This window comes from Gopherus evgoodei, chromosome 1 (assembly GCF_007399415.2).
Source record: "Gopherus evgoodei ecotype Sinaloan lineage chromosome 1, rGopEvg1_v1.p, whole genome shotgun sequence".
In the NCBI taxonomy this organism is placed as follows: Eukaryota; Metazoa; Chordata; order Testudines; family Testudinidae; genus Gopherus; species Gopherus evgoodei.
Window position 1 is genome coordinate 246,124,555 of NC_044322.1, and position 18,640 is coordinate 246,143,194.

An 18,640-nucleotide genomic window follows, 5' to 3' on the forward strand; every position below is an offset into this window, starting at 1 on the left:
TTAATTCAATTTAATTTTCATCTCATATTGAGAAGCTTTAGTTAATTTAATATGCTATAGAGAGAAGTTTAGCATTTACAGCACATGTGATTACACTGAATACTGCATTTTTACATACTAATAAGAAATAGCAGGTATTTAGTTCATTTTCTTCACCAAATTTTCAAGGCTATCCTTACTATGAATAAGACATTTTATGTCACACACAGTGTAAAGGTACATAGAGTAAAACTATTTCTTGATTTTCATGTTCAGCACTCCACTCACTAGAGAAAGAACCAAGGGATACCTCTGAAGTATGTTTGAATATTAGTTGTTGGGTGGTTGGTTTGTTTGTTTTTAAATATATTTAGTAGTCATCAAGGCCAACCTAGACCGTAATATTGTGTACACACATAGGTAGCATGGTCTCATTAACTAAAGTGTTCTAATTAACATAGCTAATTGTCACAATGTAGACAGAGACTGAACTTAAGACAAAGGAAGTGAAGCAAAGCGAAGCAGGGACAAGAAGGGAAACAGTAGTAAGCTCCATCAGTTACAAACTAGAATAGCTTTCTTTTTTAATTTTAAAACTTCCCTGTCAAACCGTATAGCCCTGTGCCTTCTTCCATTTCCCCATCCCAACACATCCCTCAGCCTGTGCCGCTTCCCACAGCCCCCATTGACTTGAAGTAGTGAACCGCAGCCAGTGGGAGCTGCAATCAGCCAAACCTGCGGACATGGCAGGTAAACAAACCAGCCCAGCCCACCAGGGGACTTACCCTGGCAGGCCATGTGCCAAAAGTTGCCAATCCCTGACCTAAAGTATAGTGCTTGGGGCATGACAGTTTTCACAGTCCTGAGTAATGTAACTAAATGGATCCAATTTTTAAGAGAAGACTAGGCTTCATACAGAACAATCCTTTTTACTTATAATCCCTTATCCTTCTGAATTTCAGGATCCATCTACTCTGGGATTGCACCCACCAATGTATCTATATGGTACAAACTCTAAGCACAGACATGTGAAACCTCTACATGTTGCAGTTTTCACTGGTATAACTTCTCTGTCCAACCCGGGCTTATAATATCTTGCCTATCTACACTGGGGTAAATACCAATGCAACCAAATCAGTGATTGGCCATTAATTGCTTAATTAGCACAATTCCTTACAAAAGCCACATGGAGCTCAGGGGCTGAGCTCCAAGTTGTGTGATGCACGCCTTACCACTTAACGCAGCCATTCTCAATAGGGGGTCCATGGCCCCCTGGGGCTCCGCAAGCCCTTTCAAGGGATCCACGGGGCCCCATGGCTGAAACCCAGACCCCGAGCTCTAGCACCGCCTGCGGGGCTCAAGCCAGGAGGCATGGGGCCTGTTGCTCCCTGTGGGGGTCAAAGCCATGAGCCCATAGGCAGATTTGGGGGCGTAGAGGGCACTGCTTCCCCCCAAAAACAACCTACAGCCAAGAGCACAGCAGTCCCAAAGGCAGCACCAAACCTTCCACCCTGCTCTGGCAGGTGTCATGGAGCAGGCAGCTGAAGCACTTCCTCCTCCCTCTCCTGCTGATGCCCTAGGTTGAAGCTGCTCCTCAACTCCTGAGTCCCAGCCCCGTTTCTGCCCCGGTTCCATGGCTGGCAGACCTCTCTGGGAACAGGGACCACAGGGGAGCCCTCCAAGCACACAGCCCCAAGTACCCCCCTCCTTGCACCCTGAGCTACCCCCTGCTCACATACAGCCCCTAGCCACCCCCTCCCGGCACCCTAAGCTGTTTTCAAATATTTTGAACTAAGCCCTCCACCTCTGAGTTACAATTTTTGAATGCACCCCACAGCCCAACGCAGAAAGGCAGATGGCCTGATAAGGTGAGCCGGTGGTGGAGATGGCACTCCCTCTCTGGACTGCTGGCCCCTGCCCCCACTCCCCCCACAAAAAATAGAAGTCAAACTACTCCTATGCCCAACACCCCTGCCCCGAGCCATACCCCGCCAGACCTGGAGTTTTTAATAGCACATTGAGGGGTTCTCAACCTTTTACTCTCTGATTTAGTGTATACTAGTGCTCCCACCCAGTCTATTGCCGCTAGAGCTGCAGGAGGGCTACAGAAAAGATAGGCGAATTTAAGGCCTAGTCTACATGAAGCTTGCACCAGTTTGCCTGAAGAGGTTTCTTTTAAAAACGGTTTAGTTAAACTAGTGCAAAGCCCTGTGTGCACATTGTTAAACTGACTTTAAACGTTGCTTACAGAGATGTACTTACCAATGCAAACTAAACTATATATAGGTGGTTTAAAATCAGTTTAACTATGCCCACACAGGATTTCTGCTCTGGTTTAACTAAACCTTTTGGCCAAAGAAAATAGTTCAGGCATGTTCTAACCAGTTGCAACTATTACAGGTCCAGCTGCATCACAGAGTCTTCGTTTGTAATTATAGCACTGGCAACAGAAACCAATGCACTGTTGTCTTGTGAGTCTACAGCCACACTACTCTACCACCACTAAAATTCTCATTCATCTTAATGGTGTTTACTTTGAAGTCTATGAAAACTCAGGCCTGGTCTACACTAGAAAATTAGCTCTGCATAAGTACACTCAGGAGTGGGAAAAATCCACACCCTTGAGCAGCACAGTTAAGCTACCTTAAGTCCCAGTAGACAGTGCTAGGTCTGATATAAGAATTGTTCTGTCAACCTAGCTGCTACCTCTCGCGGACATAGATTACCTATGGCAACAAGAGAATCCTGCCTTTTGGCACAGGTAATGCTTACACTGAAGCGCTACAGTGGCACAGCTATGGCACTGTAGCACTAAGTGTAGACAAGCCCTCAGCCCTTACTTACTCTATGATTTCAGTTACTGCGATTGCTGCAGCAACGCAACTCATAGCACAGACCCATGCAGCTTACCATCCGTGAAGCATTACACATGATATGCACTTCTGTAGCTTAACACCAAAACTTTAATGTTTCTGCAATATGCCGAATCTCAAGTCGTAAGACATCTAAACACTCAAGTCCAAGAGTGGGATTAAAAAAAAAACAAAAAAACAAAAAAACAAAAAAAAAAACACCGTCTGAAGAAAGTCTGGAATTTTTGCAAGCCTTTCAGATTCTAAAGGAAACCCAAGTTTTATTCTCTCTGGAAGTCGCATTTGATGGTATTTGGAGGAATTGGTGGTCATGTAAAAAAAGTTAGATTCAGCTCAAATTCTAATGTACAGGGCACCTGCATTTCTCAGCAAGGGAAAACTGACACCTTACACTATCAAAATGGTATAGACAGATGTCTCAGCAGCACACAATCAAGAATGAACTGAGACAGACTCAACATCCCTTACATCCCTAAAAGTAAACCTTATTTTAAATTTGGGAGGGTGGAGGCATATTGGCATTTATCTGTATGAGCACTGTAATATCTAAGCTTGCAGTGCCACTACGTATTCTAGAACATTTCACTTTCCAGCGCTGACGATCAGCTCTTAACAAAGATATACAACTAGCTCAATCCCCAAATTTACTGGCATTCCTATGGCACTCACTGCCACAATTTCAGCTCATTTATGCAAATTAAATTTCTCCATACTAGCTTAATCTTAACTTGTTTGAACAGACCATGTGAAAGTATTTACCTAACAAGTGAGATAACTAAAATGAAATGCAAGTGGTAATTGGAAGTATTAATTCTATTAACAAATTGTTACATGCGAAAGTGTTTTTTCAGAGAGAAGTGTACAATTACTAAAAAGAATGGAGGCAAACTGTAGTTTACATGCAAGCCATGTCTCACTTCATAATTACTTAACAGCTCAGTTTTCTTTAACTAGGAAGCAGAGCTGACTGCATACATGTCTAATTTTACAATTTTCATGTACAAAAGTATGTAAAGTCTATTCAGGAAAAAGAATACATGCAGTCATTTTAACAATGTGATCCAACACACTTGTGGAGTGCCACAACAGCTGTTCTAAATAATTGAAGTATACAACAAACTGATAAACAAAGTATACTAATAAAATACTGAACAGATTGGAAAAACATATTGCTTTCAGTTAGCAATGAGCTTTGGCCATTGACATTCCACAGTAAAAAGAGACAGCCTCTACCTCTACCATGCTATTTAGTTTCACTATTGGATTTCTTCTACTAACCCAAATTCCAAGACAGTTCAAAGTCCTACTCCCAACTCATTAAATAAATCTTATTCAAATTCTTCAGATAGAACCTCATTACCCAGAGCAAATAGAACCCTATTTACCTATCTGTGCTTTAAAATTAGCATAGACCCAAAGTCAAGCAGAAAATCTAAAATAGAAACATGGAATAACAAACTTCACTTATTCTGAAAACGAAAATATGCACCCCAACAAATAATGTTCTTTAAATAATCACATTTCAATATAGAATGTAATATGAGACATTTGTTTAATGCCAGTCTTAAGCATGTAGTTAAGATTTGCTTGATGCATATTCTCCTCTATATCACCTCAATTTGATTACACAGTATTTCTAAAAAAATTCATTCAATATTCTAACTCGGGAAGGGCAAACTACAGCTGGATTCTGCTTGTCAGGGCTTTCAATCCAGCCCATGGCACAGCGGGGCTAAGGCAGAATCCCTGCCTGCCCTGGCCCTGCGACACTCCCAGAAGTGGCCAGCACCACATCCCTGCAAGTGGGCAAGAAGGCTCCGTGCGCTGCCCTTGCCTGCAGGCACCACCACCTGCAGTTCTCATTGGCCGGGAATGTGGAACCATGGCCAATGGGAGCTTTGGGGTTGGTACCCTCAGGCAAGGGCAGCGCGTGGCAGAGTCCCCTGAGCCACCCGACCCCCAGCTCCAAGAGCCACTGCTGGACATGCTGGCCACTTCCAGGAGCGGCGCAGGGCCAGGCAGGGAGCCTGCCTTAGCCCCACTGCCCACCACTGCCACCCCAAACCTGCTTGAGGTAAACAGCACCAGGCCGGAGCCCACACCCCAAATCCCTTCTGCACTCCACACCGCAACCCCCTGCCTTGAGCCCCATGCCACAACCCTCCCACACCCCAAGCCCCTGCTGAGTTCTCTCCAGCACCCCACACTCCCTCCCGCACCCTAACCCCCTGCCCTGAGCCCTACATTCCTAGTCCTGCATACAATTTCCCCACCCAGATGTGGCCCTCAGGCCAAAAAGTTTGCCCACCCCTGTTCTAACTCAGCCAGCATATTTGAAATCATATTTCAAAAGTTACATTCAAGTTTCCTAACACAAAAATATTTTCACCTAGTTTCTCTTGGAATACATTATAGCATACCATAGAGAAAATTTACACATGTGCACGGCTAAAAACACCAACGCAGAGTTCCACTAACTTCTGTCTACTCCCTGTTTAAATACAACTTAGGATCATCTTCTCTTTTACAACCTTTAACTGGGAACAAAGACAGAACAAATGGTCTTTTTCCTCTTTTCTTATTTAATAGTAATCCACAAGAGTCTAACATTTTATTTTCTACTATTGTTCTAAGTGTTAAATAGTCATTAAGATGACTAGTTCATTTTAGAGTATCAAAACAATGCGTCCACATAAAATATTCAGGAGTAGTGTTACAGAGAAAACTGCCTCACACTATGATCTTGTCCATACTAGGGCCTCCCTTTCCCATCTAACAACCCCTATTCTCCACCAATTGTGGGAGCACAAGTATAGTTTGGGTTCAGACAGCCGCATTATAACATATCCAGACTTGCATTGCACAAGTTAGACAAGACTGGTTAAGGTACCCTGTCTACTATACCACTCATTGTTGCCAATGCTTGTGGAGCTGAAAGGTAGAAAATTTTATGGAAAAAAGCCAGCATAGTATAAAAGTGTAAATAGTCTCAAATCCTGCATTTACAAACAATGAACACAAATTAAAGCCAAGAACATCATTGTTCATCCCTCACATGTTAAAGTATAAACTGATACACTACTATATTGCTATAACATGTCAAGCACATTGCAATGAAATGCACCATATATTCTCAGAGATGCATTAAGTATAATATTTAACTATTTGGTGTTGAAAGTACCATCAGCAAAGTGTGCTTCAGAAAACATTTCTAATAACATCCTATGCCACAAGAGCTGTAAGTCTGAACATTTGCAAAAATGTGCTTCTCACTATGAACAGCATGATTCTTAATTAGCAGGTGCCTGACACAGTTCAGAGCAATTTTAAACATTTTATTTCTTTATCGCCTCATTTTACAGCATTTCTACCTAAAGTTGCATGAATGCATTATAGTAGAGGAGCCTTTGGAAAGAACATTTTAATATTGACAATCAAGCTGCTCAGAACTACAAGTCACAGTCCATCAACAATCAGACCTTTTAATATAGCTTGATGCAGATTCCAATTGCAAGTTCTGGTATTACAATCAAAATCAGAAAATTTAAAATCAGTTCTAAGAGATTTATACAGTGGGTCAGATCAATACAAGCATTTATATTCTACCAGTCATTTGCCATCTGGCACAACTTAAATATCAAATATCTTCCTCAACATTCACAGAAGAAAACTGCAAAGAATAGTAGAAAAATGGGCAGTAGCCTACCGTTCTTACATTAGTGGTGCTTACTCACAAGAGTTGTCCCATTTATACACTACTTATGCAAGTAAGGGACGTATATAAGACCACAATACACTAAGAAATACCTTCGTAAGTCTGAAGATGTTTACAGTATGTTGGAGTGCCTAAGCTTGAACAGAAGAGGAGGATGCACTACTCTGTATTTTACACTGTTGTGGTTTTTTGCATGAGAGGGGTGCAATGTAAAATATTCCATTCACCTCACACTGAAAAGGTTTTAAGAGGTTCACACAGATCTGATACCTACTTTGGACTAAAAAAAAAAAAAAAAAAAGGCAGCCTCACCTCTGTTTCCTGTTAAAAGAATATTACACAAAACAACTGAAATGGACACTTCCCTGAACTAATCATTTAAGGAAAAAAAACAAGGCGGGGGAAGCAGGGAGAGACATGGTTTCTTCAACCCAAATATTAATATACTAAAGAATTCTGAAAACAGCTTAACGATCAATTCATTCTATTCTACTATAAAAATCTGGTCAAGTCACAAAAACAAACTCATCTCATTAATCAAAGACAGACATTTGAAAAAACTACTTTGAGAACTGTGCTAAACTTCCAATATGACACATTTAAGCACACAATGGTAAATGCAGACTGTTTTTTCTTTTGCAGAATTTCTAAAAAAAATTGTAAGATAAAAGAAAAAATCAGATTAAAACCAAAACTGACTGTTTAGTGGTTTTAAAATGTAATTACTATAAATATGATGTTTGGTAGCCAGGAAACCTGTCCCAACAAAAGATTAAAAAAATTGAAAACTGTCCTTCTGAAAACTTTTTAAGATACACACATCACATATGCACATATGTACACAAACTCAGGCTTTCTTGCTAGATGGGTAACACATACGATAGTTTCCATCTGCACCTGAAGTGCTCAACAAAAAATATCTAAGTTCAAGAAATCATTGCAGTCACAATGTAGAATAAACTAAATAAAAGTTCTCTGCTATAGTACAGTGCACACTCTTTTTAAAGTGTGTATTAATAGCATTGCATAGCATATACAGCCATCCTTAGGAAATTTCAAATTTTAGTATCTTGACAAACTATCATTCAACTCACTTTATGTAGTATCTTGCACCTTCAAAAGTATATGCTTCTTCCCAACCTGTGGGTAAGTCTAGAAAACAAGAAGTGATACATCATAAGTTTTAAAGGCTAGACTAGTATATAGCAATGTGCATACCTGGCCAATATGTACCTTTGTCTACATAGAGAAACAAAATTCAAACTGTTAAAGATTATATATAGAGTCAACAAAAAATTGTCTGGACTTAAACCATTCCCTGTAGTTAGGGCCGGCTTTAGGAAGTGCGGGCCCAATTCGAAAATTTTCGGCGGGGCCCTGGCAGGGATGACTTTAAAAAAAAAAAGTGGAAAAAAAAGCCTCTCATTTCTTTCATGTATTATTTACTTTCCATAACTATATAAATAATAAAATTATAAATTATGTACATTGCATCATATATGCTGTTGATTGATTATTAATCACTGCTGTTTCACATGTGTGGGTCCCAGCTGCTCCCTGCCCACCTCATTGAAGCAGGTGTGCAGGGTTACTGTCCTGGAACTGCAGGGCAGCAGTGGACATGGGGCTGGCTGGAGACAGGGCAAGGGGTGCGGGGCTGGTTGGAGACAGGGGGTGCGTGGAGCGGGTTGGCTTCAGGCAGGGCCGCGGGGGGATGCAGCAGGGGTTGGCAGGGCTGGAGACAGAGGCAGAGACTGGCTGGCTTCAGGCAGGAGGGTGCAGCAGGGGTTGGCTGGAGAAAGGGCAGGGTGTGCAGGGCTGGTGCGGGCAGCAGTGTGTGTGGGGCTGGCTGGCTTTGGGCAGGGCCACGGGTGCGTGGCAGGGGTTGACTGGAGACACAGCAGGGCGTTTGACAGGGACTGGCTGTGGGCACAGGGTGCAGAGCTGGCTGCAGGCAGGGGGAGCGGGGCTGGTGTGGGCAAGGCAGAGGGTGCAGCAGAGGCAGCTGGAGCCCCAGCTCTTTAAATAGCCCCCAAGCTCCCTGCTATCCCAGGGCTTTGGGGGCTATTTAAAGGGCCCGGGGCTTCCCAGCTTCTACCCTGCCCTGGACCTTTTAAATAGCCGCGGGAGCCCTGGGGAATGCATGGGGGTGGTGGGGCTCTGGCGGCTATTTAAAGGACCGAGGTGGCAGAGGCAGGCAGCTGGAGCCCTGACCCTTTAAATAGCCCCAGGAGCCCCTCACTATCCCAGGGCTCTGAAGGCTATTTAAAGGCCCGGAGCTCCAGCCGGGAGAGCGGGGCCTCGCTGCGCTCCTGCTGGGAGAGCGGGGCCTCGCCGCACTCCCGCCTGCGCTTCGCTCAAGGGAGTGGGACCACGGAAGACCCCTGAGCAGATCGCAGCCAGGGACCCGGGGTAAGTTTAAAAAAAAAAGTCTAAGGCGCGGGGCCCTCTTAGGCGCAGGGCCCAATTCCTGGGAATCAGGCGAATTGGCCTAAAGCCGGCCCTGCCTGTAGTGTGCAAACAATATAAATGGTTAAATGTAAATTACATTACCATTTTCAGAAGTAGTAATTCAGGTAAGGACATATGTAAACCCTGAAGCGTTCCTTCTCTTTAAACAATAATTGAAATTGTTGCAGGCCTAATCTTAAAAAATAGCAGTTTCAAATTACTTGATAAGGTAAAGATTTAAGCAAATCAATTTACAAAGTTCTGCAGTGCGCATAAGTCACATGCACCCTAACAAGCATGATATCCTCTTACAATACACTACAGAAGATATTTGTTTTATATTAGCACAGGTACATCACTAAGCACTGTCTGTAAGACACACACATCAACTTTCTTGCAGCATTTACAATTCTGTTCAACACTGCATGAAAATACATTTACCTCACATCTGGGGGGAAAGAGGTAACTTATTTTTTCCCTCTGTTGAGTTTCCTAAGCAAAATGAGTCATCAAGGCAGAAGCCTCATCTAGAGAAGTAAAATCTTGATAGAATAAACTGAAGGCCAGATTTTTAAAGGTATTAGATACCTGAAAGTCCCACTACCTACATGTTAGGTGCTTAAATCCCTTTTAAGGTATCTGCCCCTGAGGCTGTAAAAGGTGGGGATTTTGTGTGGATTTAAGGGAATAAAGGCTACTTAAAGATCACTTCATGATATATCACAGTCGGGGGGGGGGGAGGATCTAGAGACTTTTGATAAAAAGACATGGGGAAAGTATGGACCAACAGGATGCCTCTCCAGCGTAAACAAGAATGGCCATCACATGGAGAAAGAACAAGTCTCTCATAACTGGTGCTCTTACAAAGTAGATACTACCTCAACTCTCAAGGGAGGCGGACTTAAAAGAAGACAATCAATCCCCTGCTAACAGTGTAAAATATTTGAATGATGTTTTTTGCAAAAGTGCACGTAGATCAGTTATTTGGGCAGAATCCCTCTTTAAGACTGAGACGTCAATTTAGGCTACAAAACCAAAATCAGCCAAAATAAGTTACAAAATTCGGTCTACATACAGGAAATGAATGAACACATGACCATTAGAACGGAAAATACAGATACAGGTTTGTTTTGTACACGATATTCACCTGTTATCATATGTACATGATACCACACAGAAAATACTTCACACTAATGTTAAAAGAAAATTTAAGTTTACCTGCCAATAACTCCCCTTTTAGACCAATACCTGAATACTGCATAACAAAACCGCTTCCTCTAAAAGCGGATAATGGCAAACAAGGAGGTAGAAATAAAAATCAAGCATTTAAGTGATTAGGATAAAACATCAGTGATTCAGTAGAGCCATTAACAGTTATTTAACAAGGAATTCATGTGTGACTAGCAGCACTGTCCAACAGCAAATGTGTCTCATGTACATATGCAGCTTTACCCCTTCATAGCGGCTTTAAGATAATTTTTCAGTTAATATGAATGCTAATTACACAGGGAAAGAGCATGAAACCAATGGTTCTACTTCCTGCATTTCAAAGGCTCATGGTTATAACAACTCACAACTATTCACTGCAGATAAAAGTGTAGGGAGATTTAAAATAAGAAACCAACTCCCCTAACTGTTCCCAACTCACAGGAAAAGAAGAAAGGGAGAGAGCACAGTCAATGTTTTTCAATAATCCTGCGTGATAAAGAACCTCTTGAATGCAAACATGAAAGAGGAATACTCCAATAACTTGCTCAGTTACAGATTCTCCTTCTCTCACCCCATAGTTTACACGAACGAAAACAACTACATTTATAAACACACACAGCCTCCTAATGGCATTTGCAGCCTGCCTGCAGTTCCAGCAGGGAGAGTTTGGCTCTGGGTCTCCAGAGCGTCTGCTGAAAATCCTCCTCCTCCTCCTCCTCCTCCAGCACCTCCTTCTGCTGCTGTTTCTCCCGAGAGGAACAAACAGCAGCCACAGAGGAGACGGATTCCACCCCCAAATTACTCCTCATGCTTCAGCCCCTTTTCCTCCTACCCATGCCACCTCTGTCACTAAGAAACACGCACACGCTCTCAGCCTAGATTGGAAAGGGGGCGGGGGGAGGTTTCTGGATGACTATAGTTAGTGGGCTCTCCCTAGGCATTTCTAATTACACCTATCGTAATTCTCTTTAGGTGCCAAGGTCTCGAAAGGAGGGATGAGGAAGCAGCGCTGCTGGGGGGTAAGGTGGGGCTGGGGGCGAGGATGCAGCTGTGCGGGCTCTGACGGGGGAGTAGGCAGCGGTTGGGGGGGTGAACAAGAGGGTCTGGGGGAACAGAGCAGGGGTGAGGCAGCTCCAGGGGGTGGGGCCAGCGGCGGGTGTGGGGTGAGGAGAAGGCTGGGGTGGGGTCGGAGGAGGAAATGGCTGGGGCGGGGGGAGGCGAAGGCTCGGGAGGGAAGGGGGCTGGGGGTCTGCACTGCACTGGCAGGCGGTCGCTGCCCCAGCGGGGGGCGGGCGGGGCCGTTACCTGCGCTGCGGCGGTGCCCGGTGATCACGGCCTCTCCGGTGTGCGGGTGCAGCCAGGTCGTGCTCTTCGCCTCCTCGCTGCGGGGGGGACACAGACACCGGGTCAGTCAGGGCCAGCCCCGCCAACGCCCCGCGCCCCGCCCGGCCCGGCCCGGCCCCGCACTCACTTGATGAAGAAGAGGCGGCCGCCCTGGCTGATCCCGTAGCTCCAGTTGCCGGGCAGCGAGCACAGCCGCTCCGCGCTCAGGTCCGCCATGGCCGAGCCGCCGCTACCAGCGCAGCCGGGGAGGGGAGTGCGCGCGGCCACGAGCGCGGGCGCGTCACCGCTGCCGCCAACACCTATGGGGGAGAGAGGAAACCGCACCAAGGGCCCGGCCCCGCCCCTGCCGCCGCGGGGACGCGCTTGCAGTGGCTGTGAGGGGCGCACTGGAGCGGGAGGGGTCAGCGTCCTGCAGGGGGCCTGGCGCGGGGCTCGTGCCGAGGGCGGCGTTTACTTTCCGTGGGTTCCGCCTCTGCCCTTAAACCCACCCCGGCCGCTCTGTGAGCTCTGGGCGGGCGCCAGAGAAAAAACACGGCCAGCGAGCGCGCGCCCTGAGAGACCGAGCAAAGTACGGGGCAGGTGCGGGACTCAGTCAGCCTCACCTGCCTGGGGAGGAGTCCAGTGCAACTGCAGCCGACACTCCCTGCCCCGGGAGCGAAGCAGGCTCGAGGGCAGCCCTTGAGAAAACCCCGGCAGGAAGTTCAAGGCGCAGTTAACCTGGCACCAGTTTCCCTCCCTAAAGTTGTTCACACTAGGATGACCGGGGGAGGGAACGGGGACTGTCCCTATTTTGGGGTCTTTTTCTTATATAGGCTGTTATGACCCATCCCCCCCACCCTCTGTCCTGATTTTTCATACTTGCCATTGGATCACTCTAGTTCACATGTATCACCTCCCTCCAACTTCTAAGGCCCAAATGTGGGATACAGTATGGCAAAGATTGAATGTGTACCAAAATTATTCCTGCAGGAGACTCAAAAGGGTTGGCTTTCCCTGCACTGCATACAACTTTTGGTTTAATTGGAGACACAAGATTTCCTATATAAACAACTTTCCAGGGTAAAAGGGAGGAAACCCCTAATGTGTGTGGAACTTGGAGAATAAAATAAGTAGTGTTCCTTAAAATAAGGTGCATTTGAGAGGTATGGTGCACAGTAAGGTGGCCCCAGGTCAGTGCTTAAGGTATTAGTAGTAATTTGGGTAACAGAGACTCCACTCATGGGGGGGGGAAGGGGAAATGGAGGCACCTACCTAGCTTTACTCATGGGAATAACCCCACTGTAGTATGTATATTTATATTCATCTACATACACTCTTGCAGTTAAAACTAAGTATAAGTAATTAATGAAAATACTCAAGAGAACCCTCACACTGGAGGTTTTTTATATTTAAAATAAGTTAGCAGGTCCTGATTTTCTCATTAAGGGTACACTGAAATATTTTAAATCTCTGTATACAAAACTGAATTGGAAATTAACAACCTTAAGTCTGTCCCTCCCTAAGCAACTTTTGACAAGTTAAGACAAAGCATGTTTTCTAAACACAGTTCTGACTTGACTTCACTCTGCCCAGACATTGTGGTCAAAGTGTTAGGACACAGTTGAGCTACAGCCAAGTTTTTAAAAACTTTTAAGTGTTGTTTTGTACTGTAGACAGGATTTTTCAGACCATGAATAATGAAAATCTATGAGTAGATCATAGCTTATGTCCCTGTAAAATGCCTTAAATAATCAAAGTACAAGTAAAAGAATCTTCCCTGTTCATAGACTCAGACTTATAGACTGCGGTCAGAAGGGACTACCATGATAGTCTAGGCAACCTATGGCACGCATGCCAAAGGCGGCACACAAGCTGATTTTCAGTGGCACTCACACTGCCCAGGTCCTGGCCACCAGTCCAGAGGCTCTGCATTTTAATTTAATTTTAAATGAAGCTTCTTAAACATTTTTTAAAAATTATTTACTTTACATACAACAATTGTTTAGTTATATATTATAGACTTATAGAAAGAGACCTTCTAAAAGTGTTAAAATGTATTACTGGCATGCGAACCTTAAATTAGAGTGAATAAATGAAGACTTGGCACACCAATTCTGAAAGATTGCAGACCCCTGCTCTAGTCTGATCTCCTGCACGTGGCAGGACACAGAACCTCAGTCACCCACCTACTCTTGTAATCATGGGCAGTTAGTGAAACTTCCCCTCTGGAAGGCTAGCTCCTTGTCCCACCTCTTCAGCCAACAAGCCAACCCACAGTTCAGCCCTGCTCTGCCCCAGGCCCCACCCAGCACTGACTCACCACTCACCTCTTCTCACACACCTTGAGATCTTCCCCTCCCGTCATCTCATCCCCGGACTTGCCCACTTGCTGCTCTCCTCCTCCCTCTTCCCCACCGCCCCCCATCCCCTCCACCTGCCGTGCAGCTTGTTCACTGCTCACCTTGCTGCCTTCTCCCCTGTGAGACCCTCTCCTCTTTTCATGTAAAGCACTAATAATATTCTCCAAGAGAACTGAACAAGCAACAGCTTTAGATCAGTTGCCAGATGGATTCTCCTTTGTGTGGTCAGGAGTTCTGGGTATGCTATATAGAGAGATGAAAAGCCTGGCTACCTGTGCCAAACTGAGGCCTAATCTCTCCTTTTGAAAAGTGTCTGTCATTGGCAGCCTGCATTAAGGCAGCAGTTTAATAACCTTTCTTACATAGAATTCCCTGCCAGATTCCTTTGCTTAAACTGGGTTTGAATAAAACAACTAGATCAAGAAACAAACTCACTGGCTATGTCAGCTCCTCTTTGAGCCAGGTTAGTCAAAAGTACTCCTGCTCCATACAGAGAATAAGGAATGGGTCATTTGGAAACTGTTTTTAACCCCAACAACATATTTTCCTACAACATAAAAGCCAGCTGAATGTAGCCAAAGGCTTCTGTGCATTGGCAAATGCCTGTTAAATGGCTTCATTACAATTTTAATAGCCCTTTAACAGTTTCAGTGATCTGCTACTAGGTTTCTTGAAGGCTTTTTCACTTGTGTAAAGTTTCCCCACCCCTGCACACACACACCCACACCCATAGGGATGGAGGGTTTTGGAGGAGGGACGGCCCACAGCTGTGGTGACCTCCAAAGGAGGGGGTGGAGGTGAGGAGAGGAGGAAGGGTCAGAGCAGGGTGAAGAAGAGGTGGGGGAAGGCACCACGGCCCAGGTGGCAGGACAGCTGTGTTCATTATACCCACCACCCATGCCTGTAATACACCCCTAACCTCTGTCTGAGTTACTGAAATCCTCAAAAAATTATTTCAAGACTTCAAGTTACAGAAAATCCACCATTTACATTAGTTTAAACCTGCAAGTGAAGCGTGCCCCATGATGCAGAGGAAGGTGAAAAAAACCCAGGGTCTTTCTGCCAATCTGACCTGGGGGGAAATTCCTTCCCGACCTCAAATAGGGCAATCAGTTAGACCCTGAGCATGTGGATACTTGGGAATTGCAGGCTGTCAGAACAAGATATCCTGGAGAAAAGACAGACTATTGTCAGTGGAAGAAAGTTAGGAACTCCCCTTCTCCTCTGTCTTAGAGCAAGGGCTCTGTTGTCATTCTAGTTACTCCATGCCATTGCGCCTTTAAATGGCAGCATTTGAAAACACCACTACTTGATTTCATATTCTTCCATACCGAAATGAATCACAACTCCTTTATATATATATGCAATACAGATGCAATATAAATGATACCACTGAAAAGTTAAAATAAAATAGCCAAAAACAAAAGAGAAAATATGTATTTTCAAATGATAGTTGAGAAAAGACGGTGAGAGCTGATGTGTAAGAGAGATACAGGATGAATGTTCCAGAAGACAGGAGCTACAGAGAAGGACTATCATACAAACTATGGTGAGACTGCATGAAAAAACAGAGCACAACAGTGGTAGATGAGTGGGAAGCAGAGGAGACAGAAAGAGACACAGTTTCTGAGGCTGGATTATGTGCACAGAGGGTTTTATTAAAAAACAAAAACCATAATGACAGATAGCTCACCTATTGTTAAATCAGCTTGTTATCACAGAACTGGAAGGGACTTTGAGAGACCATCTAGTCCAGTCCCCTGCACTCAAGGCAGGACTAAGTATTATCCAGAGTAGACCATCCTTGACAGGTGTTTGTCCAACCTGCTCTTAAAAATCCCCAATGATGGAGATTCCACAACCCCTCTAGGCAATTTATTCCAGTGCTTAACCACTCTGACAGTTAGGAAGTTTTTCCTAATGTCCAGCTGAGACCTGTGTTGGCTGGCCCACCGAGCAGCTAGGGGGCAGTGGGTAGCTAGGGAGTTAGCAGAGGGAGGGACACCAGAAAGGGTCTCTAGTGCGCCCCTGAGGCAGAGGAGTGCCGGTAAGGGTCTCTAGCGCTATTGGGATTTTGCTACCCAATTTGCAGATTGGCCGGAGTAGGGGAACACAGGCCCACCCAACTCCACTGCATTCCAGCTCAGGGTCCTAACGGTGGTGGGGTGAGGGTCCTGCCACTGGGTCAGTGGGGTCCTTCTGCAACACGCTGACCAAATAGACTCACTGCACTGTGCAGTTCTGTCCCTGGGCTCCTTCCTACCCGGTCCCTTAAGCGAGTTCCTATGGTCTTTCCAGCTCATCCGGGTACTTGGCTGCTGGCAGCTCCAGCTCCCCCACCACCTCAGGTTTCTCCAGCTCCTTTGGGTTCTTGGCGGTGGGGAGCCCTGGTAGCCCGTGTCCTTCCTCCAGGCAGGGCCGGCCTTAGGATTTATGGTGCCCTAGGCGAGATTATTAAACTGGTGCCCCTGTGCCTGATCTGCTCTTAGCAACACAAACATAAGCTTACAGTATTGGAAAACTTGCCACATTCATGTTATTAAAACCAGTTTAACTTAATTAAGCACACTGTAATGCTGATGGACTAGCACTAAAGAAGCAGCACTATAGAAAAAATTCTGATATGACAGAATGATGCAAATAATATATATTTTTTAATTTATCAAAAATTTATTGGAAATTTATATGAAGAGGTATTGAAACAAAGATTTGTTTTTAATTAAAAGCTTTTTTTTGTCTTTTTTGGCTGCAAAATCAGTAATAATGTCATCGTATGACAAAGACAAAGTCGTGTCTTGTTCGATTGCAAGAATAGCAAGACCAGTTAAGCGTTCCTGACTCATGGTAGAGCGGAGATAGTTTTTAATGAGCTTTAGTTTTGAGAAACTCCGTTCTCCTGATGCTGCTGTTACAGGTATTGTCAGTAGAATACGAGTGGCAATGTACACATTAGGATATATGTCAACAAGTTTGCGGGTATGAATAAACTGTACAATGTCCATCACCGATTTTGCATGTGGCAACATTGATGACAGTGTACTCAATTCTTCGTACATTTCAAGTCCATTTAAATCAAAACTATCACCGTGCTTCAGGAGGCTCTCTAGGTTCTTGCACTTTGTCATTAGTTGCTCGTTTTCCTATTTCGTTGAATTTAGTTATATCATACAAAAATCCAGACTGTTCATGGTGTACTTGCAAGATATTAAACCTTTCATCAACAGCAGATACTGCTTTATCCATCACAACATTAAAAAATTCAACCTCAAATTTCTTTTCTGGATTCTCTATGGGCATGATCTGCTGTACAGATTCTTCACAAAGAAGTGTCCCTGGCCTTTTTAACTCATATTAACTATGTATTTACTTTATGAAAGTTGGAGAAAACATTGTGAAAATGTAAAACATTGGCTGCCCAACTTCTGGGCTGGCAAAAGTTATACTGACTCACAGGGAAAAAAAAAAGCAGGAGAATCTTAGTACAACATATGGTCACTCTATACCAGGGTTCAGCAACCTTTCAGAAGTGGTGTGCCAAGTTCACTGTAATTTAAGGTTTCTCGTGCCAGTAATACGTTTTAATGTTTGTAGAAGGTTTCTCTCTATGTCTATATTTTATAAATAAACTATTGTTATTATCTGAGGTCTTGGCCACCGGTCCTACTCAGGCCACTGCCAGCTGAGTAAATGAAACCCCAAACCGGCAGCGGGCTGGTGGTTGGAATCCTAGACAAGGACTCCAGACCCTGCTCAGCCCGCTGCTGGTCTGGGGTTCTGACCACCAACTCCTACCAGCCAGGATCCCGGCCGGCAGCCCGCTACCAGCCTGGGATTCTGCTCACATAGGCTGGCAGGAGGCAGAGTGGGGCTGGCGGCTGAGCTTCTGATGGCAAGGGGCCGGCAGCCAGAACCCCGGAGTAGCAGTAGGCTGAGTGCTGCTGGCACCCCAGACTGGCAGCAGACTGAGCCACTCAACCCCCCACCGGCCCTGCTCAGCCCGCCACCAGCCCACTCAGCCCACTGCCAGCTGAGTGAATGGAACCCCAGGCTGACAGCAGGTTGAGTAGTTCAGCTGGCCTGCTCAGTCCACTGCCAGCCTGGGGTTCCTTGGGGGTCCCCAGGCCAGCAGCAGGTGCTGAGTGGGGCCGATGGCTGGTATCCCAGCTAGCAATAGGGCAGCAGCCGGAACCCCAGAGCAGTCATGGGCTGAGCCGCTCAGCCTGCTGCTGCATACCATCAAAAATCAGCTCACCTGCCACCTTTGACACGTGTGCCGTAGGTTGCCGACCCCTGCTTTATACACTAGTAAGGAGATGAGCATATTACAGTTGTTGGAGGGTTCTTATCAGGAGTAACAGGCTATAGGAAAGTCAGTCAACATTTTTTGTTTCTCTGATGAAAACTGGCCCACTCCCTGCCTCAAACCAAACCTGTCACTAATAATTGTCAACAACTTAATTTTCTGTTTTTGGCTAAGATATTGATTTAAAAAAAAATAAATATTGAAATTGGATTCAGGATTGTTAGCAAGAATTTTTGGCAAACAAAGTTGTTAAATGACAATCTAAATGGCAACACACTACTGCTTTCATGCTTGGCTCACCCCCCAGCCTGCTGGTCCAACAGCTGCAATAGACCCCAAAATCCACCTCTTGGGGTGCAGAGTGGCAAGAGCAGCAGCAAACCCTCAGGTGCAATCACACACTAATGGGCACCGCCACCAGCCTTAC

General features: G+C 45.1%; 1 protein-coding gene across 17 annotated transcripts in view; it reads right to left on the minus strand.

Annotated features, from left to right (window-relative positions):
- PLEKHA5 (pleckstrin homology domain containing A5) overlaps positions 1-11,806 on the minus strand; it is a 289,350-nt gene extending 277,544 nt beyond the window's left edge. For all 17 annotated transcript variants that reach the window (XM_030541890.1, XM_030541899.1, XM_030541871.1 and 14 more), the window contains exons 1-3: positions 11,699-11,806; positions 11,533-11,609; positions 7,662-7,719 (exon numbers count right to left, since the gene is read on the minus strand). In XM_030541890.1, the coding sequence (XP_030397750.1) occupies positions 7,662-7,719; positions 11,533-11,609; positions 11,699-11,787 (224 nt within the window). In that variant the 5' untranslated portion in view covers positions 11,788-11,806. The remainder of the gene's footprint in view (positions 1-7,661; positions 7,720-11,532; positions 11,610-11,698) is intronic.
- Between the last annotated feature and the right edge of the window lie 6,834 nt (positions 11,807-18,640).